A 25556-nucleotide genomic window follows, 5' to 3' on the forward strand; every position below is an offset into this window, starting at 1 on the left:
TAATAAAAAGCTAAAGGATATACAATAAGTGACAATGTGAGTCGCTGCCAAGACGATGACATTAACACCCAGACCCAATCAAGGACACTGTCGGTATCTCTTTGCTCTCACACACTCACACTTCCAACATGTCCTCGCATCCAGAGAGAGGGATTGCCTGAGATGGAGAGAGAGAGAGAAAGAGCAAGAGAGAGAAAGACACAGAGAGAGGGCAATGCAGGGCATTATCTTGATGAAACAGAGCTTGATACAGTGAGCCAAGCCAACGTGAACATAGCCCTGCTTTCTTTTAATGGAAATTACAAGGTCCACCCTGAGCTCTTCTTGTTCAATACTGCGTACAGCTACATCTTTGTGTGTGGGGGGGCCGTGGGGGTGTGCATGTGTGTGTGCTGTCGTTTGAACTCTCCTTCATGTAATATGCTGCTATCCCACCACACTGTTACCACACACCTCCTGACATCAGATATGGCAGCCAATCAGATCTCCCGTCCGTTCCTGAGCCTTGCAGTCATTCCGTCATAAAGGTCGACAACTTGCACACGACTCAGGGTTTTAGGGTCTGATTAGGGCTGGGCGATATGGCTTCAAAATCTCCGATTTTTTTCATACAGGACCCAATTTCCCATTTTTATTTCTATTATTTTTGTTCCTCGGTGTCTTTTCTATAAGAGAAATTACAAATGACAAAAAATATTTTCAAAAAGTTTATTTTTTCGCACCACTCTGTGAGTGGTGGGATGGAGTATTTGGGCCAGTTGTTCTATTGTGAAAATGTTGTAATAATAATAATAATACTATTGGCAAAATAAAGGTTAAATTTCACCATAAAAATGTCTTTAAATTACAATAAAACGTTGTAATGAGAAAAAATAACCTTTCGATAGACCTCGCATGAGCAGCTCGATTTGTGTGTTTGTTTCTTTTTACAATTGGTTCAATGTTCCTGCTATTGATAAAAACTAGATGCTAATGTGTTAGAAAATAAAATATTTCTAGTAGGTATTATCTGTAAAACCAACAACAAAGTATACCTTCCAGATGATCAACATTCCTTGTGAATTTTTAGTTTTTTTTGTGTTGGAGATTTCATAATTTTACTACTTCATTCTCTGAATATTCTGACTTTATTTTTTGGTGATATAATGACTTAATTCCTGTATTATATTGACTTTATTTTCAACTTTACTATTGTAATTAAAATAAGAAAAAGTCCTTGTTTTACCCTAATACTCCATCATAGAGTCAACCTGAATTTAAAGTGCAAATAAATAGAACATGTGAAACACATCTTTTAAACAAAATGGTCGCCCTAGGTGAGCTGGCATCACTCTGAAACTCAAGGAGTGCATTGTTGGACAAAAATCCACATTTTCCAAAACTAAAATCTTCAAAAAACAAAATTTTGATTAATTGATAAAACTGATTTATTGCCCAATACTAGATCTTATCAGACATGAAGAATCAGAAGAAAATAGTTTCTTTGTATTTTTAACCATATTTTCTGATAAGCCTTAATATATATTCAGTCAGAATACTGACTCTGACTTCTTGACTTTCCAACTTATGCAAATACCCACTTTCTGGTTGCCCTGAGTCATGCCCTGAATGATTTGTAGACCTCAGGTTTATAAAGCTGCACCCTGTACAGGGTGCCATACCGCACAATTCTTCCTCGTAGTCCCACAGTTTTCCTTCTACCCTCTGTGGCATAGTGAAGGTTGCATTTAGATCATACATACCTCCTTGTTTACATATTTTCTTGCCCGGTTTCCTGGCACATTCCTTGGATATTCTTTTGACTGTAAAATGAATAGAAAACTAAAGAATAACATGGAGCTCCTGGACGCGCAAAGCACACAGGAGCCAGCATGCACACACACACGCCCACACACATCCCAACACACAGAGCTGATTGACTGAAAGAGACTAAGAGAGGAAGGAGAGGAAAAACAAAGGAAAGGAGAGAATGAATGAATCACGGCGGCTCAATCAGAGCAGCATTCAATCTATCAGTCAGCCAGCCAGTCATTCAGTCAGCAAAATCAATCAGTGATGATCATGACAACGACTGTCTTGTTTAATGAACTGTGGCCTTTGTGGCAGAGCACAATACGTTATGATGAGGTACAGACATGGGGGTGTAGTGAAGGCAATAAGGAGGAAGAGGATCAAGAAATGGGATGGAGGAATTAGAGGAGGATGTAGAGAAGGTCAGACAGGGTAAGATGGGAGAAGCTTTGAATGGACATTAAAGTTCTGTCAACACATGTGCACACTGCTTTCTCTTAAACAAATTATTTCCACATTCTCAGGTTTTATAAACACCGGCATGCACATTAAACATGCAAAGGTCATGCTTTTTGTCTACTATCAGACAGAGATGCACTCTCACACTGAACACTTCCCAACAACACAGATGCTCTCTAAGCGACGGTTCTGGCTTTATTTCTCTCAGCCCTTCCACAACCGGCCTGACTGCTGGGCCTGCAGGCCTACTCACCATCCTCAGTGGGAACATAGATGTTGAGATAGAGGCAGTCCTCGCTCTGGTCCTGAACGTAAGTGGACACCACATCGATGCTGTTGGTGAACCAAACTGGCAGCATAACGTCTGGCAGGCGGCCCTCCACAATGCTCTGAGGACACACCGGGGCAAAGTGTGTGGCATTGTGAATGTCTGACCACGATGCTGGCATCTCTGGAGGCTGGAAACGGCGCTCGCCGGTGGGCGGGGTGGCATAGGGGACGCCCAAAAACTGGATGACGGGCCCCAGGATCTCATTGTTGAGCTCCTTCTTGATGCCGCGCAGCCTGCCGTAGGCGGTTGTGACCACTGGGTCATTCTCGTCCAGTTTCTCGGCCAACACGGCAACCGGACACAGCAGAAGCAGCAGTCCGACCCATGTTAGTGTAAACACCCAGAAGCCCATGCCCAGTGAACTTCTAATTGGTTCACATCCCATCCTCCTGCCCCTGTTCCTGGCAGTCTGAAAGAGAGCACTCCAAGTTTCTGAGTGGTGCCTCCACTGAGACATGATTGCCAGTTCTCAGCTTAGTTTTTTATCCTTAATGAAAATGTGTTCAGTTAAGCTTTTCCACTTATGCCATGCAGATGCAAACACAAACAAAATCCAGGGTGACTTGTGCAGATGACGGTTGCAGTTGCTAACAGCCCTTTTTATAACCCAGTGAGCTCCAACCATCCAGAGGAACGGTAGCAGTCATTCATTTTCTTCCTGCACATCTGAGAAATATTCCTCACTAGATGGAAAACACTCCACAAAAAGGTCCCATCAGCATCCTCTGAAGGAAAGATGAACACTCTCATTTTCAAACATCAATTCTCAGGGGTGGAACCGCCATTCACTGAAGAGTGTCTGTCATTCTGAGTTGTAGACGCAGGAGTAGCAGCGTGGTGGCGATCTTGGTTTAAGGGTTGATTATGTAGAGAGGTCTGTCCTCTGCAACGGAAAAGAGAGAGAGAAAAAAAACACCAGTCAGCAAACGTATGAAGAAAGATAATCACATTGTCAGTTCAGTGCCCTTTATTTTCACCTTTTATTTATACCTTTTATTGGACATTAAATAATAAACCATTAACATTAAATTTTATCTTATACACAAATGCACAGGCATCCATCAAATAAATAGGACCCTTTTATTTATAGCACATCGCCACATGATTAAACTTCACAGTGGAATGGTCTATCTGTATGCAGAGTTTGTTCAACAATTAAATTTTATATGAATCAAATACAGCATTAAACCATTGACAGCTTTAATGACTGTTCCGCTTGAGAACACTTGGTCCTTATAAAGCTGGGGGATGTAACTTCAGAATGCACACCTCTCTACACCATAAAATTTGCTTAGACATGGATTGAGATTTGATCCAGTATCAGCAGGATGTCCAAAGAGAATTATCCCAGGAGACAAGGACTCAAAGGTTCATCCACCAGTATCCAGACAACAGGCAAGACAGAGGACCTAAGCTGTTCTGGAGGCCCACATAAAACCTGCAAGCGTGGCCAAAAGACTCTGTAGTGACACAAACATGCTTTGACGAAACACAGATAGAATAACTACAATGAGGTGTATAATTTTAAAAATGTTCCTTTATGACAAAAAATAGTCCTGATTTTTTGTTATGGAATAAAATGATCAGCTAATTTCTCTCCTCCATCGATAGGCTTCTCTTGATTATGAAACCCATAACTTTTTGTTTGCCTTTACACTGTAAATATTCTACTCATATCGTGTTCTCTACTGTCAATGCTTTATTTCATTCCTGAGAAAAGGTATTGTGAAAGAGTGCACTATTGCCAACTCCTCAGCAAGGAAAGTAGTTAATGGGAGCAGCTGTACTGCTCACTGCAACTGCGTTTCCAATGATACTGTGCGTGTTGTTGCCAGTGTTTAGTAGCAAAGAAAAATGTCGCTAGTAGCTGATTTGAAAAAATTTTGCTGGACCATCACTGAAAAGTCACTAAATTGGCAACATAAGTGCATAAGTGCTTACTTGGTTTTGTGCTTCTCCAAGACTTTTAGAGAAGACCAGGGCAGTATAGAGCATGTAAATGATAATGATAAAAATGAATTGGTGCTTGAGGGTTATAGTTTCTCAAGATATCACTTGAATTTAAGTTAGCACTTTAGCCTTAGGTTCCACTAAATAACATGCTGGCATAGTGCTTTGGAATTAGCAGAGCTAATGTTTATGATTAGTGCTTTAGTGTTAACGCAACTAACTCATTCGAACTCATTCGTTAGCGGTCCCCATCACTGACAGATAAGAATCTTGATGTTATCCAAAGGAGTGTTCTTACTCTCAATTATTCCCAGGAACAGTTTCATGAATGCAGAGTGATATCAAAAAATACTTCAAAAATAACTGCCATAAAAAGAAAATGTGGTGATAATCTGCATTTCCCAGCATGACAGAGCACCATGTCACAAGGTACAAAAGATAAAATGGATCAGAGATCAAAACAATAACATTTTTTACCCATGTCTATGAAACCCTACAGATCAGAATCTCACTGAGTCCCTGTGGTCAGTTCTCAGAAGGCAAATGAGCAAAGTGAACATAAGCCAACAAACCGGGATCGACTCTAAGCCCTAATAAGAAAAGATGGAATGCTATCAATCAGGATTGGTCCCAGTAGAGGATAACAGATGTTAAGGAAAAAAGGATCAACTCTGGAAAAAAATTGACTCTTTACTCACATCGACTAGAGGGCTGTTAGTGATGATCAAACACAAAATTAAACATGTGAAGACAACTGATGTTAAGGCTGGCTGCTGCAATCTGCTTCCAGTGTGTTATTACATTCTGGAGAGGAACTGACATGGGGGTATAGAGCTAGCAGTAAAGATGCTTACAATATATGGTCTGTTTTCAATAAAAGTAACTGCGATTAATGCAGATATCTAAAACTGAATGCTGGGCACAAAAACTAAAAAAAAGAAAATAAATATTTTTCCTTTTCTTTTAGCAGTCTATGAAGAACCTGAAAAACAGATCAATAGGATGACTCAGACAACATGAATGAAATTACTTTTGATGCATTGAAGTGTTTCTGTCTGATTTAGATGGCTAATGTAAAACATTTTGGCTCTCATTTTCACTCAGTTTAGAAGCCAAACCATCTGAAGAGGAATTAAAACATTTAAACTGGACAAAGATCACTTCCGTTTCCAGAGGAGCTGCATGTACAAAAGAATAAATTCCGACAGATGAGCTGGGTGGGAATGGCAGAAGGAAAGAGAACAATTTTAGCAGCAGTGGGATAATAATGAGACAGAAGTGAATAAAAAAAATTAATATCAAACTACCACATGCAGCATAAAGAGGAAGTTCAACCCCTGTTTGTGTAGATAAAAGTGTTTTGATCATGACAACATTAAAACTTTTCACCACTGGCAGAAAGTTGAATCTTGTTAATGAGCACACCCACCATGTGCCTACAGAGATGCAGGAAGACCAGTGTTTGTGTTCTGAGCATCCTTTTCCACATAAATAACTGACGCACACCAAAGAACATGAATTATGTACATACATTTTGTGCACTTTTGAAATTCTTAAGCATCCACCATTTCATTTGGCATGGCCCCATTTGGGACAGTTTACCTTTTCACTTCCTTCAAATGACCACAAATACTATAAACTAAAACAATATAAAGCACTTCTTAAACTTGCTTGAAATCAACATCTCTCCTAAGTGAATAAAACACCATACATGATCTTTTTAGTTTGTTTAAAAATGCATCCAAGCTGCTCCTGTTTTGACTTTTCCCTTCTATATCTGTCAAGCTGTAGGTTGTTGAAATGTGGACCCAAATGTATAGAGGCAGAGGCAGCAACTGAGTTAGATGATTTAATGAAAAAAAACGCTGAGCACAAAAAATAGAAGATCCAATGTGACAGCAAAAATTAAACCAAAAGAACTTCCAGTCAGGAGACATGTGGTAGAAACAGGGACACACAAAGGACTGAGGTGAGTAGACATAGGATCTGACAAGTAATGGCAGAGATTGAAGGGCTGAGGAGCAGGGTGAAAGTGGCACAGAGAAACTACATAGATATACAGGGAAACACAAAAGAGTGAGGGAAGCAGCATAAGGGAACTGGAAATAATTCTAAAACTAAGCTAAAAGAAAACATGATAAAGTAGAAAAAGATGAAGGGAAACAATGAAAGAACACAGAGTAAGAGCAACTAGAAGGACTAAATAAAGAAATAACCTAACTAGAATCACTTGTGTTTCCTCTCTTGCTCCCGGTGAAGGCGGACACTTTTTTCCTCTGCTCCCTCCCTGATCTTGACTCCCCTGCTTGCTCTGTTTTTGTCCTGTCTTTTCCGATATTTTTGGAGCCTTTCTTTGGACATCCTCCAAATCTACAAATTATGGATCTGGTCAACCGGTTTCTCAAATTTTCTTGACGGGAAGACTGGGCACAGGAGAGCCTTCTTGTCCTGCGGGGACACACCCGGTGGGATACACCCTGGATTATTCATGATAACAGGATTTTTGCTGTTTGGAACTTGTAGATACCTGGCTTATCGACAAATTTGTGATGGACTTGGCTGAATTAGTGAACACTCAAACTGTTGGTGTGGACAGAGACGCAAGTTGGATGTGAGTCTTGCTGAGACTCGCAGCCCAGCTCATGACTCAAAAACTCACTAACGGGATGGAATCGATCTTGGAGAAGTTGCTAGTTTTGGTTCAGTGGAATGTCCACACTAATTTGGATTATTGGGAACTGAGATGTATCGGAGAGACTGTAGGGAAGACTGAAATTTATAATCTACCTGATCTAAGACATTCTGTATCTGAATTGGCTTGTCCCATGTTGCCTTGGAAGTGCTGCATATTTCCAATCTCCTTGAAGATATATAAACATAACACTCCTTCCCATCTCACCCCCTCCTGTAATCCATGCAGCTGTGGAGCTGAGCGCTCCCAAGGACATGCCTTGATATGCCTTGAGATCTTATCGGACTTCTGCCGGGAGGCTGAGCAATGTGGTTTGATGGCCCTGTGATGTCACTGTCTTCACTCATGTCTTTGTTTTGTCTCAATGTTGCCATGTGCCCTAATGTGTCATTACCTCTTTTTATTTTATTATTTAGAAAACTGTGGAGTACTTACTTTTAACCCAGAAAAGGAATTAGATTAGTCACTCTTTAGCGTATTTTTTAGAAACTGTAGAGTACTCACTATTTAGATCAATATTATACTTCTTAGATTATTTTTTAGAATATTATGCAGAGAGACTCCTACTATTGCAACCCAGAAAAGGAATTAGAACAAACTAAGAATCCAGAAAAAAATCTTCCAGGAACACTTAGTTTTTATTATTACTTAGAAACTGTGAAGTACTCATTACTTTTACAAATTTAGGGCATACTTAGAAAGTCCTGAGATTACTTACTGTACTTACACTTATTTAGCAACCCAGAACAGGGATTAGAACTTGAATCCAGAAAAACTACCTTAGCAACTACTTTTGAGACTCCCATTCTTCCAAACCACAAACCAGAAAAGGAATTAGACCAGAGGATACATACTTATACTTATCTAGCAACCCTGTATAGAAGTACATAGTTTATTTACTTTGGATCAACATTACTAGCTTTTTCTTCTTTTGCTCTTTCCTTTGGTTTGTTATTTTGTTTGTATTTCCTTTTAATTCCTGTAAAGCACTTTGTATTGTCTTGTTGCTGAAAATGTGCTATATAAATAAAATTTGCTTTACCTTTACCTTTAAAGAAAGATGGACATACAGTGTGTGGTACTGTGGTGGCTCAGGGGCAAAGCATGACCCACTTATGAAGGCCTTAGTCCTCGTGGCAGTAGTCGCAGGTTCGATTTCCGGCCTGGTAACCTTTGCTGCATGTCTTCCCCCTCTCTAATTACCCCCTTTCCTGTCGGACTACCTTCAAAACAAAGGCCACTAGAGCCAACAAAACCAAAAGAAAGAAAGATGGACAAAGATTCAGCCATTAAAGAAGAACTAGACCCAAAGTAACATAATAAGAAAACTACAAACACTATGAGAGAGGCTAAAACAAGGAATAACTAGAAGGACTAAAAGAAATAATCTAACTAGAATCACTAGAGAACGACAGACATAGACTCAGACCAATATCAACAACTGAACCTAGGACACTGACAACTAAGAAATAAACATAACTAAAAACACTAAGAGGAACTGAAATAAGAAGAATAGGAACAATACAAATCTAACCAAAATAAGTTACCTTAAATAATGAAACTAGAATAACCCTGAAAGGAAAAACTAAAATGAAACAGAAACACCCAAAAACAAAATCCCCAAAACCCACAGTCTTGGCAATATCCTCATTGAGGCTTCACAACAGGAGATTATGTTAAATTATATCAAATTAGTCTAGTATGACAATGCCACATAGAGCATGAATGCATGACACTACATGATGCAAATGATCTTAGTTATGATGCCAACACACAGTAGGGCCAGACCTACACACTTGCCTGCCACCTGCACCTTGCTACATCCAGTCCCAGTGTTCCTAACAGCAAACGCTGGGCTCACATGGAGCCCAGCATCCTGACGCTTCCTTGGGCTGAGCTCTTTTCAGGTCTGGCTCCAGAAGAATGCCCTGTTACTGGACCTGCTAATGTGGTTCCCTATCATCAAAGTCAATAAATGGCTCCTCCAATTTATCTTGGAGGAGATAAATTGACCTCCTCCAAGGTCAATTTACTGTGAGAGAGTGTACCAGAAGTGAACAAACACCGAGAACCATAGGGACAATAGTACTCCTTCAACAACTCAAAGTAGTAAAAAGGGGAGTGAAAGTATGAGATCCTGGATAGGAATGTGCTTCCTCCATTCTGTGGCTAGGCCTTAGACATGAGGTACAAACTTATACAGTCCAAGGGGAGTTTGGCACAGAGCCCATGGCTCTGTGAATAGGAGAAGTTCATTGAGGCGGTTTGGGAATCTGATGAAGATGCTTCCCTGGCACTTTGGTTTGGAGGTTTTGTGGGCTTGTCCAACTGGAAATAGCCCAGTAAAAACCAGCTCATTGTTCTACGCTCTGCTTTGCTCAGAGACTCCAGACTCTTGCCTATTGAGAAACAGTTGGCTCCTCAGGCAGAGACTCTGTTGAAGTTTGCGTTTGGCAAACTACAACGGTAGTCAGACTACAATTCTAAATTAGAACAGAAATTCAACATCATTTCTATGATGATGCCAATCAGTGAATCATTCTGTTCATTGATTGGCCCTGTTGAAATTCATCCTGAGAAATCAAGCTTAATGGGACAAATCCCAGACAACCGAGTGGAACTGCAGAGGAAAGAAATGACTATTCAAATATCAGAAAGGACACATTAGAAGTGGAAGACCATTGGTGGGTGGATGGTTTTAATCCTTTCTTACTTCTCATTGTGCTTCATTAGAAATAACACAACATCGCGGGAATATGCTGTTTTAACATAAGGATGATAACAAGCAAGTATTCACAGTTTAGTTAACTAAATGTTTAGTTTCTGATTGTAATTTTGACTAAGACAGAACATGTATTTTAGATTCTCATAAACCAGTGGTTGGTTATGGGGAAAAGGGATCAAAGACATCCATCACTATCAGCTGTGTTAAGATGCAGCCAGATTCCTGACTCAGTATCACAGAACAAATCGCAGCCCTTATAACTTTGACAAATAAAACCACTTTTAAATCTCTTCTCCATTGACCTGCACATATATTACTAAATACTCTCTGCACTCACTATTCTTTGCCTTAATTCCTCGTCTCCTTATGTGTGTCAGTGACATTTTTATAAATGGACAATGTTAAAAAAAAAAGGTGGCATTCAATCAGCAGTCAGTTGAAGCAATATCAGGGGAAGGGGAGAAGGAGTGGGATATATATATATATATATATATATATATATATATATATATATATATATATATATATATATATATATATATATACACTGCTCAAAAAAATAAATAAAACACTTAAACAGGTGCTTAACACTTAAAGTGTTCCCTTTATTGTTTTGAGCAGTATATATATATATATAAAAAAAAAAAAATTCCCTTCTCACCCACCGCGGGTGGTTCTTATCCTCTGAGCTCGGGTCCTCTACCAGAGGCCTGGGAGCTTGAGGGTCCTGCGCAGTATCTTGGCTGTGCCAAGGACTGCACATTTCTGGACTGAGATGTCTGATGTTGTTCCTGGGATCTGTTGTAGCCATTGGTCCAGTTTGGGGGTGACTGCCCCGAGGGCCCCGATGACCACAGGCACCACTGTGGTCTTCACCTTCCAGGCCCTCTCCAGTTCCTCCCTGAGGCCCTGGTATTTCTCTAGTTTCTCGTGCTCCTTTTTCCTGATGTTGCAGTCGCTTGGTATTGCTACATCTATCACAACGGCTTTCCTCTGTTGTTTATCCACTACAACAATGTCTGGTTGGTTCGCCATTACCATTTTGTCTGTCTGGATCTGGAAGTCCCACAGGATCTTAGCTCTGGCGTTCTCCGCCACCTTTGGGGGTGTTTCCCACTTTGATCTCGGGGTTTCCAGTCCATATTCTGCACAGATGTTTCTGTACACTATGCCTGTAACTTGGTTGTGTCGTTCCATGTACGCTTTCCCTGCCAGTATCTTGCACCCTGCTGTTATGTGCTGGACTGTCTCAGGGGCCTCCTTGCACAACCTACACCTTGGATCTTGTCTGGTGTGGTATATCTGGGCCTCTATTGCTCTGGTGTTTAGGGCCTGTTCCTGGGCGGCCAGGATGAGGGCCTCTGTGCTGTCCTTGAGTCCAGCTTTTTCCAGCCATTGGTAGGATTTACTGATATCAGCCACTTGGGTTATTTGCTGGTGGTACATCCCATGTAGGGGCTTGTCCTGCCATGATGGTATCTCTGGCACCTCAACCTCCGTTCCCTGTTGTCTGAGATATTCACTGAGCACATTGTCTGTTGAGGCTTTGTCCCTGATGTATTTATGGATCTTAGTTGTTTCGTCCTGGACTGTGGTTCTCACACTCACTAGTCCTCTGCCTCCTTCCTTGCGGCTCGTGTACAGTCTCAGGGTGCTGGATTTGGGATGGAATCCTCCATGCATTGTTAGTAGTTTTCTAGTCTTAATATCAGTGGCTTTTATCTCCTCCTTTGGCCAGCTAATTATTCCAGCAGGGTATCTGATTACTGGCAGGGCATAGCTGTTTATTGCGCGGATTTTGTTCTTGCCATTGAGCTGGCTTCTCAGGACTTGCCTTATTCGTTGGAGGTATTTAGCTGTGGCTCCTTTCCTTGTGACCTCATCGAGGTTGCCATTTGCTTGTGGTATACCTAGGTACTTGTAACTGTCCTCTATGTCTGCTATTGTTCCTTCTGGGAGTGAGACCCCTTCTGTGCGGATGACCTTCCCCCTCTTTGTGATCAGCCGACCACACTTCTCTAGTCCGAATGACATCCCAATGTCCGTGCTGTAGATCCTGGTGGTGTGGATCAGTGAGTCGATGTCTCTACATGGATATATATATATATATATATATATATATATATATATATATATATATATATATATATATATATATATATATATATTTAAGGTTAGAGAAAAGGGTTCAATAGTAATATGATATTTGAAACCTGCTAATGGACCCGTACACAGCAGCACTGAACTCCATAAACCACTACAAGTCTTTTAATTTCCTGTGCTTTGTCTCATTTCTCCAGGCTTCTCATCAATCATTTTTGTGACCTGAACATACACACCCAGAACCACAAAACACACACACGCACACACACACCTGCCCACACACGCCAACACTAAAACAAACCATACATACAGTACATCTGTTATACTTGAGTCTTAAAAAGAAACAATTTAATTTTTAATTGAATTATGTAAGACTTTAGTTCATAGTTAAGTAACAATACTACTAATGAACACAAGGTAAGAAACAATAAAAATGTTGTATATGAGAGCTGTGTATAATTCATCTGATAATGCATTATTATGGTAACTGTCATCTTGATGCTTGGGGATAAACTCCTTTGTTAGCTGCCTTTAAAACTCAGCAGTTTCGTTATTTGTTCTGGGACATGAGAATTGCTACCTGAAGCCCTTTTACTTTAAGGAAAACTAATATATGCTAAATGGTCCCTTAGGCAACTGCCAAAGACAGAAATATGTAATTCACACATTTTTCACATAAAGATAGCAAGTAATAATAGAGGTAAGCAGAGCTGAACTTTGTTATCTCTCATCTGACAGCAAGGCTTTTAATTAAAAAAGTTTTAATCAGCTCAATGTTTTGCTAATTGTGTCAACAGTGCAGCTGATGTGTCTGCATCATCATATGAGGCTACAACCATGACTGGTAATAGCCATTCGAATCAGTATGTCTGTAAAATTGACAAAGGTCATGAGTTGACTACTCTGATATATGGGGACAACCAAGCCATGATTCTATATGATTATGTAAAGAATTGAATTCTCAAGACGTTAACCAATTATGATTATGGTGAGAAAATGATGCTTGAGCTTCATCTGGTCTCAATGTTCAGCTTTAATGTCATGAAACTAAAACTAATGCACTGACCAATGACAATGTTACCGGATGCAACTTTTTCAGCTTGAATCAGTCGAGGGCACATTTCTGAAACCCAAAAACATCTTATAGATCACATAAATCAATAAACTATCATTAAAATTAAACAATGTGGCAAACCTGCTGCAGATAACAACCAGAGTCTATGTCAAAAATGGTCAGAAAGTTTAAACAGACAAGTTTAGAGTTTTGAGTGAATCTGGAAAGAAAGTCTTTGCTTCCAATATCAAAGACCAAAAGGAAAAGAGTTGCAGTACTCAGTCTGTGACATGACGAGACTATGGATAAAGATGGCAGCAGCATGAAGTGAGGAAAGGGCAGAGTTGATTGATGCTGTGTAGGTGGTATTACTTGTGTGAGACCAAAATTCTGACAGGGATGACAGCCAGACTCCTCATCTAAGGGCAGCCAAGGATGGAGGAACTGTCAATGCTAATGGAAAGATTGTGGGATTTGGTCTATGTGAAACCTAGTCCAAGACTGCAAGCATCTTTTATTTCTTGTAAGTCTGAGAAAGCTGAAGGAGGACCACAATTTAATCAGCAAGTGATAGTAAAGAATGGAAATGGAAGGCTGAAATTAGGTTAAGGGGAACTATAAATCTTGGTGTCATCAACACAGCAGTGGAAGTTAATGAATATGAGCCTGAGACAGTCTGTAAATAATGAATAGAAAGGGTCCTAACTAGTGGTGCCTGGTGAAAAAAAATCTTCAAATGATTCAAATGAATGGTTGAAAAATGACTACAATTCCACAATATTACAGCATTCTTCATTCAAAATAACATGAATAGTTAAAAGTATGGCCTGCAACAGACTGGCGACCTGTTCAGGGTGTACCCCGCCTCTCACCCAAAACGTTAGCTGGAAATAGGCACCAGCACCTCCCGACCCCACTGGGGACAGAAAATGGATGGATGGATAGTTAAAAGTAAACATTTTGTTCAGTAACGTGTAAAATATATAGTATTTAAACATTAAAACTGTGTCAACAGCTAGTGCTGAATCAGAATCAAAAATGGAAAATGTATAATCACCTATAAAATTTAACCCTTGAGAATCAGCATGACACCAGAGCCCTGTTTCATAAAGCAGGGTTAGCAAGCTCTGAGTAACAGACAGTTACTCTGAGTAAACCTAACCGGTTCTGTGATACTCAGGGTTTTCGGTTTCAGAACAGCGGATATCAACTTGCTAACTCTATTCTGAATCAAGGTACCCCTGAGTTATTGCTAAAAAATGCTATCCCCAATAAATAAGGTTATATACACTGTGTTTACATGGAGAGACAGGCTTACTTTAACATTTCTCCTGTTTATCCTTGACAATTTTGATGAGTCAGCAAATAATTATCCATTTGTTTTTGTCAGAAAATCCAGAAACAGAGTAAATCATTCTATACATATATTACTTCCTAAGTTAATGTGTGTTACATTCACTTCTTGGGTTTGTTTTCACTGTAGCTTGATCACAGGCATGCAGCAGCAGGTAAAGGAAGCAATGTGCCAGTAAAAGTGCGCCATCAAGTCAACAAACAACTTAAGTTTCCCGTCTGCCAGACCTTACATTCCCTTTGAAACATCGGTTTAGTCATATTAAATATTCGAGTTCCAGAGGTAAGGCATTTCATCCGACCAGAGAAACACACGTTCTAAACTGAGGCTTCTCAATCCCTCTTGGTTAAACAGCCACACTGTTAGCCACAAGCCCTTTTCCTCCTAAACGGCCATGTGATGGATGCTCCTCCCACCACCACATCATGTTAGTATTTTTTTTTTATATTATATTACAGTTTATACGTTTAAGTTAGTTATTTCATTTATACATACATTTTCTAATGGGTTCACACTGATTTAATGTCTGTCTGAATGGTTTATTTACACTTGTTCATTGTTTGAGGTGCTGCTGAGACAAATCAGCTGGAGGAGGAAACCTGGAACAAACCATTTGTTTTTGAAAGACTGAAGGGGGAAGACTTGTTTCAAGTTGTTTTTAATTAGTTAATTTTGTCACTTAAATATTCACTTATTGTTTCTGCTAAGTAAGAGTTAGTTTTGCTTTATTTATTTCATAGAATGCTTTAGTTAATTTTGTATTTATTTGTTCTTTTGTTATGTCGTGCCTCCCTCATGTGGTAGATTTAGGTTACTCCACCCCTATTTAAGCCTTTTGCTCTTTGTTGGCAGGTCAGTTTTGTTTGTGTTCAGTTAGAATTCAGTTGACCTCAGTTAAATTGGGCCCAAAATTGTTATTTATTCTTTGACTTATTTTTGCATTAAATCTTTATGTTTTGTTTGCAATTTTGGAATAATTAAATTGAATTTTTGCTACTTTGAACATTTTTTTGTCCTCATTTGAGTCTGGTCCCTCACAGGCCATAATTCTACATAAACCACAGCCTATTGACAAAAAATAACATACGCACTAAAAAATGTAAAACATCTTCAACACTTGCCAAATAATAGCAAGCAGACAGAAAAGAGGCAGAGTGATGCTGTGAAGGAATCTGTCTTCATTGATTGTTCAGTTGTTTTGTTAATGAGCCTGTAAAAATAGCAGCATTTGTCCCACAACAATGCTGATGCAAATAAAATGACATGATGCTCATTATGAACACATGGGCTAGTCAAAAACACAATTAACAAGCAAAGTACTTATCAATTTAGAAACAAACCATAAAAAATAGGCCTTTTTTATGGGCCTTTTTAGAGCACACTAATACTATTGTTGTAGAATTTTGCAACAGGTATTTTTTTTACTGTGATTACACTGCAGAAAGAGAACTGGTCTCCCAAATTTCTTAAGTTTTACAAATAATTAAAAAATAAAAATGAAAGCCTAAAAATGTCAATTCCTCAGTTAAACTGAAGAAAACATGTGGAGGATGGACAATGGCCACTGAAGCAAAATGCAGAAAACATACCTGACAAGTACACTGTAAAACATTTAAGCCACATTTACTGTAGTTGTGTCTACTATTTTCTACTCTTTAAATCAAATGAAGCCTAGGCGCAAATTCAAACTGGAAGACTCTTTAGCCCCACCTGCATCATCCAGTCGGCGCGTCCCGCTCATCACCGCCGACCTATCAACGCAGGACCAAGCCACGTCACGTCCACTCACCGACCAAGGCCCAGTTGATAAGGACCTCCATCCATGGCATCTTCCGCTTTCCAGCTGCGCTCAACCTGTTCAGCCGCACGCCTCAGCTCCCAGTCAGTTATCTCACCAGATCCTTTTCTCCGTGATTGCTCGCCCTTCCACCTCTAATGTCCCTCTTAAAAGCCGCTAAGCCGTTTGCTCGGCCCCTTCTTTCCCTCAGTCGCTCCTCGGATGGAAGAAGTATTCCTCCCGGCCTCATTCATTCTAAGCAGCTTCTGCCGCCGCTCTCTCGCCTGACCGGGACCCACCGTCCCTTGCTCCCGCGCCACCCACTCCACGGCCTGTCTCTGGCAAGCGGCCACATAATCCCACTGTCTTCATCCCTGGGCCATCTTTCTCCGCCTCAGGCCCCTGGCCGGCCCGCCAAGGTCTCGCCGCACCGATCTCCGTCGCCCTCCCAGCTCGTCGTTCATCATCTTTCCACCGCGTTCATCACGTCGCCTTTCTACCGGTTCCCCGCTCTGGTTCGGCCACTTCAACAGCTTCACTCACTTCCGCATAGCTGCTGGCAGCCCGGTCATCAGCGCCTCCCTTCGGATTTCCCACACTACGCCCGCCTCGGGCTTTCAGGGTAAGACGTAGCCTCACTTGTCTCATTCATGTTTGCAACGTTAGGAAACGCGGAACTTAGTCTATCCCCTTCCCGAACTTGCAGGCCCATTTCGCATGCGCCATCCGGGCGCGGTTCAAGTGCTTCAGAGCTTTTAATTGCATGAATGCATAAATGAATTGGTAATAGTGGCATCCCTCCCGGCGTGACCCAAGGTGGATCGCCAACCTCTTTTCTACAGCTTCCCGACCTCGGTAGTAGCCTCCGTTATCAAGCCCCGTACATTCCTCCTCTAACTTTATTATGCCCGCACTGGACTTACTGCTCCTTTTCTCGGCCCCTCTCAAGCCAGCGTTCGTGTTTGGTCACGTTTATCCGCACAGCGGGATTATTCATTCATAAAACGGTAGACGCATGCGCACCCAGCTACGTAGAGCCGTTCATGAGCCGTCATGGTTACCGTATTCATTTTCTCTGCTTCAACAGTGACTATCTTAAATCGTGCACCCGCCGTCTTTAACCGCGTGACAGTACGTCACGCTCCCACTGGCATTGCTGAGCGGGATGCGCATTATAATCAAAAGGAAAAAAAAAAAAAAAACTCGACATTTTGCATGCCGTTGTCAGGATTCGAGCACCTGGCCTTTTAACAAAGTGCCCCTTTTTCCTAGCTTAAGTTTTAGGATTGTCTAAGTCGTTTTCTGGGTTTATCCTTGGTCTCAAGAGTTTACCTGCTTCCCCGCCAGGCCCAACGGTACGGGTGAGCTTCGGAGTGTATAGCCTGCCCAGAGTAAGCAGTGCCCCTCCCCACCCCCTGAACCGGAAGCTGCCCGTTTCCACCCCAGAACGGCCAATTCTCCGTCATTCCTATGTTGATTTGATACTATGGGGGCTCCCGCGCTTCCCATATCCGCGTCCCCGTCACTTTCAGCAGTTAAAACTGTTTAATCCATTAAATGTCGTAACCTGTTTCCCGAGCCGCCCTCAAACGCAACTTGAACTCTGAGATGCTTGCTGGATTTACACCGGTGCGGCAGCGAAGGAGACCTGCTGCTGTTGCGCAGAGCTGTGTATGTCCATTATAATCACGCCACAAACGCAGAACCCTGCTAAGTTTTCCCCCAAGGTAACGACCACGTTGAGCAATGCTGTCGGATGCAGGTATCGACAGATAAATGATGCTCAGCTAATATTACAGCATCTTAAGCCTGTTAACAAGTAGCCCGCGGCTACCGAACCGTTACCTACGTTCAGCTACGTAGATTCATTTTGCCCCCAAATAAGTCCATGCCCCCTGATAACTTGCTTAACCGTGGCCCGCCAACAGTAAACTGCCTCGTATGCCGACATTTCAAGCTCATGTCCCTGCTGGCGCTTCTAAGCTTCATCTCTCACCAGACAATTGTCCGGATTCGCATGCTATTCCCAGGCCATCCTGTCATTTCCAAGTCTATGCAGCCTATCCTCTAGCTTTCCCAGGTTTCACTAGCGCATTCGTTCCAGTCCCTCTTCCGAGCCAATTATCATAAGGCACCTACGAGCCACCCTTGCTGCCAGTTAGCAACGACCTACCAGCACTCGCAGTTGTTCTGAAGCCAAGGCCCCATCCGGAGGAGCAGAACCTCCAACATCATTGCTTAGGTCCAAGTCAAGTTAGTTCGCATGGTTCCTTTCACAAGCGCCAAAGCTTTGCACATCTTCGGTTTAAAAAAAAAAAGAAAAAAAAAAAAAAAAGATTTCATTATCGCCCATTTTCTCAACCCCCATCGGGGTAAAGCCAGCACCTCCTTATCGCTGGGAGTATAGGACGGCACCTCCTCTCTAATTTTCTCATTCTATCCAGCCTGTCCTGCATGACCCTTTCGAGAGGGAACCCCCATGCAGCCGGTTCAGCTCCAACCTCCATTTCAGCAGCTCGAGTCCTCAGCATTCTACGAAGCCCGTTCCACTTCTGTAGCCTGTTTCCCGAGGGGTCATTTCCGTAAGCGTCCCCACATCGCCGCTCTCCGCCATAAGCTATCATGTTTGACCCGCAAAGCCGAATCTCCACCATTTTCCTCGCCATCATTGGCCATTAATCAATTTAATTGCCACTAATCATTCTAATCACCTCCGCTTATGGCAGATCTGGCCTTCATCTACTATCATCCCGCCATTCGAACACTCTCGCTTCCCCAGCTGGCCTTCATCTTCCAGCATCCTGCCATTCTATCACTCTCGCTGATAAGCTATATCTCCCAGCCCTTGTTCAGTCCAGTCCAGCTACTAGACAAAATAATCTATTTCAAACCCTCATCCACGCCTCGCACCGTAATTTTATTCCCTATAGTTCCTCAGTTTCTCATCCTCATTTCCAGTCTTAGCTTCCTCTTCATGCTCATCCATCATTCCAAGCCCCTGCATTCTCTCAATCTCGAGGCCATAATTTATATACGACATCAATCAACTCTTTAGATCACGTTTAACCAGTTTTCCAGGTATTCTCTCGACCTTACGTCAACAGCTCCATAGTCATCTTCAGCATTCTCTTCATATAATTTTACGTATCTCGTCTCCGTCTTCATAGCTTCCCTCAGTGCCCGACGTGCACTGCGCAATTCACTGGTGGTGGTTGGTCAACCTCACGCAAAGCGCACACTCCCATCCAGCAAATGTTATGCTCATCTTTCCCTGTTGTCCTTCACTCCCCTATTTTAAGTTTCATTCCAGAATGTCCCCATATCTCGCTCGCATCCTCTAACGTCACCCTGCGAATCTAATCCTGGTTCTAGCATCTCACCTCCAGTAGCAGGCAGCTATCTTCTTACATCCTAATCTATTCCCTCTCCCATCCTTTTCTCGCTATCTCAGTACCATGCAGCTGATCTCTTTCCTACAGCTAAATCATCATTTCAGTCGGTCTACTCTACGAGCACCCTGCCATTCCACGCCCATCTATGTCTCCGGCTGACCTTCATCCACTGGCTTTCATCATTTTCCCCTACCATCAGTACCGTCACCCTGTATAGCCTCCTTAAGGTTCCAGCCCGCAAGCCCCGAGTTGGCGTAGCTCCCGACCTTTTCTCACTCTCCCAGTCTCTAACTCCCAGCTCCGGCCCCAGCCTCAGCTTTCATTTTTGGGGGGATATTATTTCTAATTGACATACTATTTCATAGCATCACCACATTACCCCAGTCAGCCTTCATCTACCAACTTCCTGCCGTTTCATCTTAACGGCGCCCCCAAGTTAGCCCACATCTACCAGCATCCAGTCTTTTCACAAATAGCGGCTTCCCCAGCCGGCCCACATCTACCAGATCCGGTCATTTCAAGCATAGCGGTGTCCCCAGCTGGCCTTCATCTACCAGCATTTAGTCATTTCATGCATAGCGGCGTCCCCAGCTGGCCTTCATCTACCAGCATTTAGTCATTTCATGCATAGCGGCGTCCCCAGCTGACCTTCATCTACCAGCATTTAGTCATTTCATGCATAGCGGTGTCCCCAGCTGGCCTTCATCTACCAGCATTTAGTCATTTCATACATAGCGGTGTCCCCAGCTGGCCTTCATCTACCAGCATTCAGTCATTTCAAGCATAGCGGTGTCCCCAGCTGGCCTTCATCTACCAGCATTTAGTCATTTCATACATAGCGGTGTCCCCAGCTGGCCTTCATCTACCAGCATTTAGTCATTTCATGCATAGCGGTGTCCCCAGCTGGCCTTCATCTACCAGCATTTAGTCATTTCATGCATAGCGGTGTCCCCAGCTGGCCTTCATCTACCAGCATTTAGTCATTTCATACATAGCGGCGTCCCCAGCTGGCCTTCATCTACCAGCATTTAGTCATTTCATGCATAGCGGTGTCCCCAGCTGGCCTTCATCTACCAGCATTTAGTCATTTCATACATAGCGGTGTCCCCAGCTGGCCTTCATCTACCAGCATTCAGTCATTTCAAGCATAGCGGTGTCCCCAGCTGGCCTTCATCTACCAGCATTTAGTCATTTCATGCATAGCGGCGTCCCTAGCTGGCCTACATCTACCAGCATCCAGTCATTTCACGCATAACAGCATCCCCCGCTGGCCTCCATCTACCAGCATTCTGCTATTTAACGCCGCACCTCTTCCCCAGCTGGCCTTCATCTACCCACATCCCGTCATTTCATACCTCGCACCATCCCAGTGTCTTTCATCTACCAGCATCTCGCCAATACACGCCTAGCAGCATCCCCGCTGACCGTTATCCACCAGCTTCATAATTTACCCCTATCACAGTAACATCACCTACTACGATCTCCTCAAGTCCTAGTCTGTAAGCCCCGAGCTAGCGTAGCTCCCCCACATTACTCTCTGACCCTGATGCTAATTCCCCGGCCTCGGCCCCGGCCTCAGCCTCCCTTTTTGGGGGATGACATTCCTAACCTACATCGGGAATGCTCATCCGAGCTGATCGCAATTCACAGCTCAATGTCCTCAGCCGGGGCCCGAGCGCCAAAGAACTTTAAATTCATGCATGTCAATAAACCTGTTTAATCGCTGTTTTTTCCGTCTGAGTCTCTCCAGATTGAAATGAAGCCTAGGCGCAAATTCAAACTGGAAGACTCTTTAGCCCCACCTGCATCATCCAGTCGGCGCGTCCCGCTCATCACCGCCGACCTATCAACGCAGGACCAAGCCACGTCACGTCCACTCACCGACCAAGGCCCAGTTGATAAGGACCTCCATCCATGGCATCTTCCGCTTTCCAGCTGCGCTCAACCCTCCTCCACCCCTTCTCCACCTCCACTCTTCAGGCTCCCATCCTTCACCGACCCCCACCACCAGTGTCGGGTCCCGGGGGATGACATTCCTAACCTACATCGGGAATGCTCATCCGAGCTGATCGCAATTCACAGCTCAATGTCCTCAGCCGGGGCCCGAGCGCCAAAGAACTTTAAATTCATGCATGTCAATAAACCTGTTTAATCGCTGTTTTTTCCGTCTGAGTCTCTCCAGATTGAAATAAATTTGGCGCATTTTAGATTTTGAACCTAAATGTTTGAGTTTGTGAAAGATAAACTTAAGTTAAGTTGTGTTAACTTTTTATTAATTTTGTCAAACCTCCAAGAGTTGAATAGACTTCAGTTATTAGGTTGGCACTTAAAAAAACTGACAGAAGAAAAAGACAGCAGTGAAAACTATTTCCCAGAGTACTTAGCAGCATGTTTTTCTATCCTGAGATAAAAGTGTGTTTCATCGATCTGACTCTTGTGTGAGAAATGTTTATTTTAATGCTTCAGGATAATGTCCTGTTCACAATTGTTTTTGAGCATAATTCAATGTGATGTTTAATAAAATTCATTATCAGATCAGAAATTTTGTTCTTGCAATTTGAAACAAGAATTTAAATTATTCTAAAGTGAAATAAGCAGTTATTCTAACTTAATATTAGAGAAATATGTGCTCTTTAACTAAGTGTGGGACATATTTTTCTTGCACATTGTGAAATTGTTTTTGGTTTCACTTGCAGCATGAAGTTCAAACTCACAATTCAAGATTATTTAATTCAAAAACAATGTTTAGATCAATATAATTTTCTTGCTGACTTAAGCTGCCTTTTCAAGGCAGCAGGTGGACTTTCATTTTCAAGTTAAACCACCTTCAAATGTTTTACAGAGTAAAACAGGAAAGAGGATTAGTGTATGAATGACAGATGAACTGCAGTTGCCATAATACTAAAGCATTGGTTGTGCATCATTTGTTCCTCAGTATTGGTGCACTGGCTGGGCCATGTTATCTCTGTCCTTTCATCTAATTCTGGTACTAATACAGTCAATAAAAAAGTCAAATTCTCTGAGAAAACAATCCTTCTCCCAGGGGTTGTTGGAATAACTTCACTTACAGGTAAAATATTTCTTAAAGATAACATTTGCTAATTTTCACTGAACAAAAATTAAAGTAATGGATTCAATCAAAAAAACAAAACAAAAAAAACCTTGTATCTTTAAAGCTCATTCCAAGGGGTGGCAAATGTAATAAAAATATTTTAAAAATCAAGAGGACTGAAAAGCAGGACCTTTTAATTTGTATTACACAGAAAACAAAGATAAATTCAGAATTTTCTAAATCATAAATTGTAGTAGAATCTATAAAATGAAGGTGTGATTAGGCTGCACTGCACAATGATGTTCATAAAGGAAAAAAAATCTTACTACAGACACTTCATATATATGAAGTAATGACTGAAACATCAAAAGGCCCTAAACTGAGCACTGCAACCAGACATCTGGACATGTTGTAAATATCTGCTGAGGATAGGGAAGAGGTCCCCTCAGGTAAAGAGGGAAACACCATGGAGAGTGACTGTTGAGGATTCTGACATATGTTGCTCATTTTTTTATCGCTGGTCATAAATAGTTTTATGAAGGTTTACTGAATAACCATGGTTACAGCGGTGCATTCCATCGCAGAACATGGCAGTTTATTTAGTTTATTATCATCAGTAACAGCTGCACCACTCTCAACAGTAAACAGATCAGGCAAAGAGCATTAAGAAGGAAGAGGAAACTGCACAAACCACTTTCAAAATAGAAGACTCACTTCGAAATAAAAACAGGAAGAATTATTAGCAGTGATGGAGAATGACAGAACTAAGGTCTTTAGGGGCTTCCAGACCTATAAGCTGGTGAAGGCTAACCAACAAAGCAAAAAAGGATTGACTACAGCAGAATCCAGGAACATACCAAAAGAAAATGTAATTCTTGGAACAACTAAGATGCTTTACAGAATTCTAAAGTTCTGCAATTGAAATTTACTAAACTAATTAATTTTACAGGTGTAGTGTTTTGTTTTTTTAAGAATTTGCATTTACATAACACATAGTGGACAAATTGAATCTCCTTTATAAAATGTGTTTCTCTGCTTTGTTCTGTGCCAAGAAACCTGGCTTAACCCAGAAATCTACCATTCATATTAGGTAGAGGCATTCTACATTTAAGTTGCTAATTAGCATGAGTAATTCAAGGTTTAGCCTTAAAAACTTTTCATAGCAGCTCAATAATTGGTTTATTATATTATATTTGAATCTGAGTTCCAAGTGTGTTTTCCAATTCAAAGCTGCAACGGGCGTGCTTTTTTTTGCTTTGTTTATTGACTAAACAAATAGGGTTCAGATACGGGTTATCTGGGCCTTGTGATTACTGCAGTATTCAAGGCACAAGCAGAAAAATCAAACCTCTCTTCCAGAAAGGAGCTCTGCTTCACATAATGTAAAAACGCAGAACTCCTTCAGTTCGTTGTATTGCTACAATTTAGCCTCAACTGTCATGTTAAGGTTTCATGATTAAACCTTTTTACATTACAATGTGCAGGATTCAGCACATTCAGGTCCTAACCTGTGCAAAACACACATATTACATTTAATTTACATTTATGATATGCATGATGGATAAAGTAAAAATGCCTATACTTGAATTTTTACATCTTCCTTTGTACAACCTATCCTTCCATTTTGTAAAAAGTATAGTTAGAATTTGTAATATTTGAAGTGGCCAAATTAGTTGATAAAGAATGTGTATTTTATAAAATCCTTTCAGAGTATTAGGTATTAGATTGCCTTAAAATTTAGTGATGTGTTGTGATATAAAAAATCTTGTGGTTGGTTTTCCACTTCAATGGCACTAGGCTGAAGAGACCAATCAGAGAAATCTTGCATATATACAGTACAGACCAAAAGTTTGGACACACCTTTCTAATTCAATGGGTTTTCTTTATCTTCATGACTATTTATAAGGCAAGAAATCCCACTTATTAACCTGACAGGGCACACCTATGAAGTGAAAACCATTTCAGGTGACTACCTCTTGAAGCTCATCAAGAAAATGCAGAGTGTGTACAAAGCAGTAATCACAGCAAAAGGTTGCTACTTTGAAGAAACTAGAATATAAGGGCTATTTTCAGTTGTTTTACACTTTTTTGTTTAGTGCATATTTCCACATGTGTTATTCATAGTTTTGATGCCTTCAGTGTGAATCTACAATGTCAATAGTCATGAAAATAAAGGAAACTCATTGAATTAAAGGTGTGTCCAAACTTTTGGTCTGTACTGTATATATATATATATATATATACATACATACATACATACATACATACATACATACATACATACATACATACATACATACATACATACATACTTCTTTTTTTCAAATGATATTTGAGAGTCTTTGAGCTTTTTATTGCATTGGTGTTGAATGCATTCACTGGATGCACTCCCTTTCACATTATAGTGTCTACTTTCCCCCAAAACTGGCTCAGCAATTAGTCGAAGAGTGAGTGAACCTATAATTTCCTTTTTTACTATCATACATGCAAACTCACTTGGTCACTTGCCTTGATACTCACCCGAACTCTAATGACATAGATCATTTATTTTAATACAAAGGTTTTAAAATAATCACTCCACCTTTTATAGCTACATCAGTCTCAGCTCCTCTCGGAAAGATTTCTACCAGGTTTAGAAAGTGTGTTTTTGTGAATTTTTGTGCCATTTTTCAGGAGGCACAGCTGAGAAGAATGCCTTAAACAAAGCTTGTGCTTTGTGATGGTGACCTCTCAGACTTAGGTCTGGACTGGACAGACATCTCCCTCCACATAATATTCTCTCATTATTCATGTTCTTGTAGACCTTGATTTGTGAACTTGTTTGCAGTCTTATTGAAAAACAGAAGGGGCCATCCCCAAACTGTCCCCACAATCTT

At 41.3% G+C, this 25556-nt stretch overlaps 1 protein-coding gene across 3 annotated transcripts in view; it reads right to left on the reverse strand.

Annotated features, from left to right (window-relative positions):
* nlgn1 (neuroligin 1) overlaps positions 1-25556 on the reverse strand; it is a 351083-nt gene that overhangs the window by 303707 nt on the left and 21820 nt on the right. For all 3 annotated transcript variants that reach the window (XM_023339778.1, XM_023339776.1, XM_023339777.1), the window contains one exon: positions 2504-3464. In XM_023339778.1, coding sequence (XP_023195546.1) covers positions 2504-3038 — 535 coding nt within the window. In that variant the 5' untranslated portion in view covers positions 3039-3464. The remainder of the gene's footprint in view (positions 1-2503; positions 3465-25556) is intronic.

This window comes from Xiphophorus maculatus, chromosome 9 (genome assembly GCF_002775205.1).
Source record: "Xiphophorus maculatus strain JP 163 A chromosome 9, X_maculatus-5.0-male, whole genome shotgun sequence".
Classification (NCBI taxonomy): domain Eukaryota; kingdom Metazoa; phylum Chordata; class Actinopteri; order Cyprinodontiformes; family Poeciliidae; genus Xiphophorus; species Xiphophorus maculatus.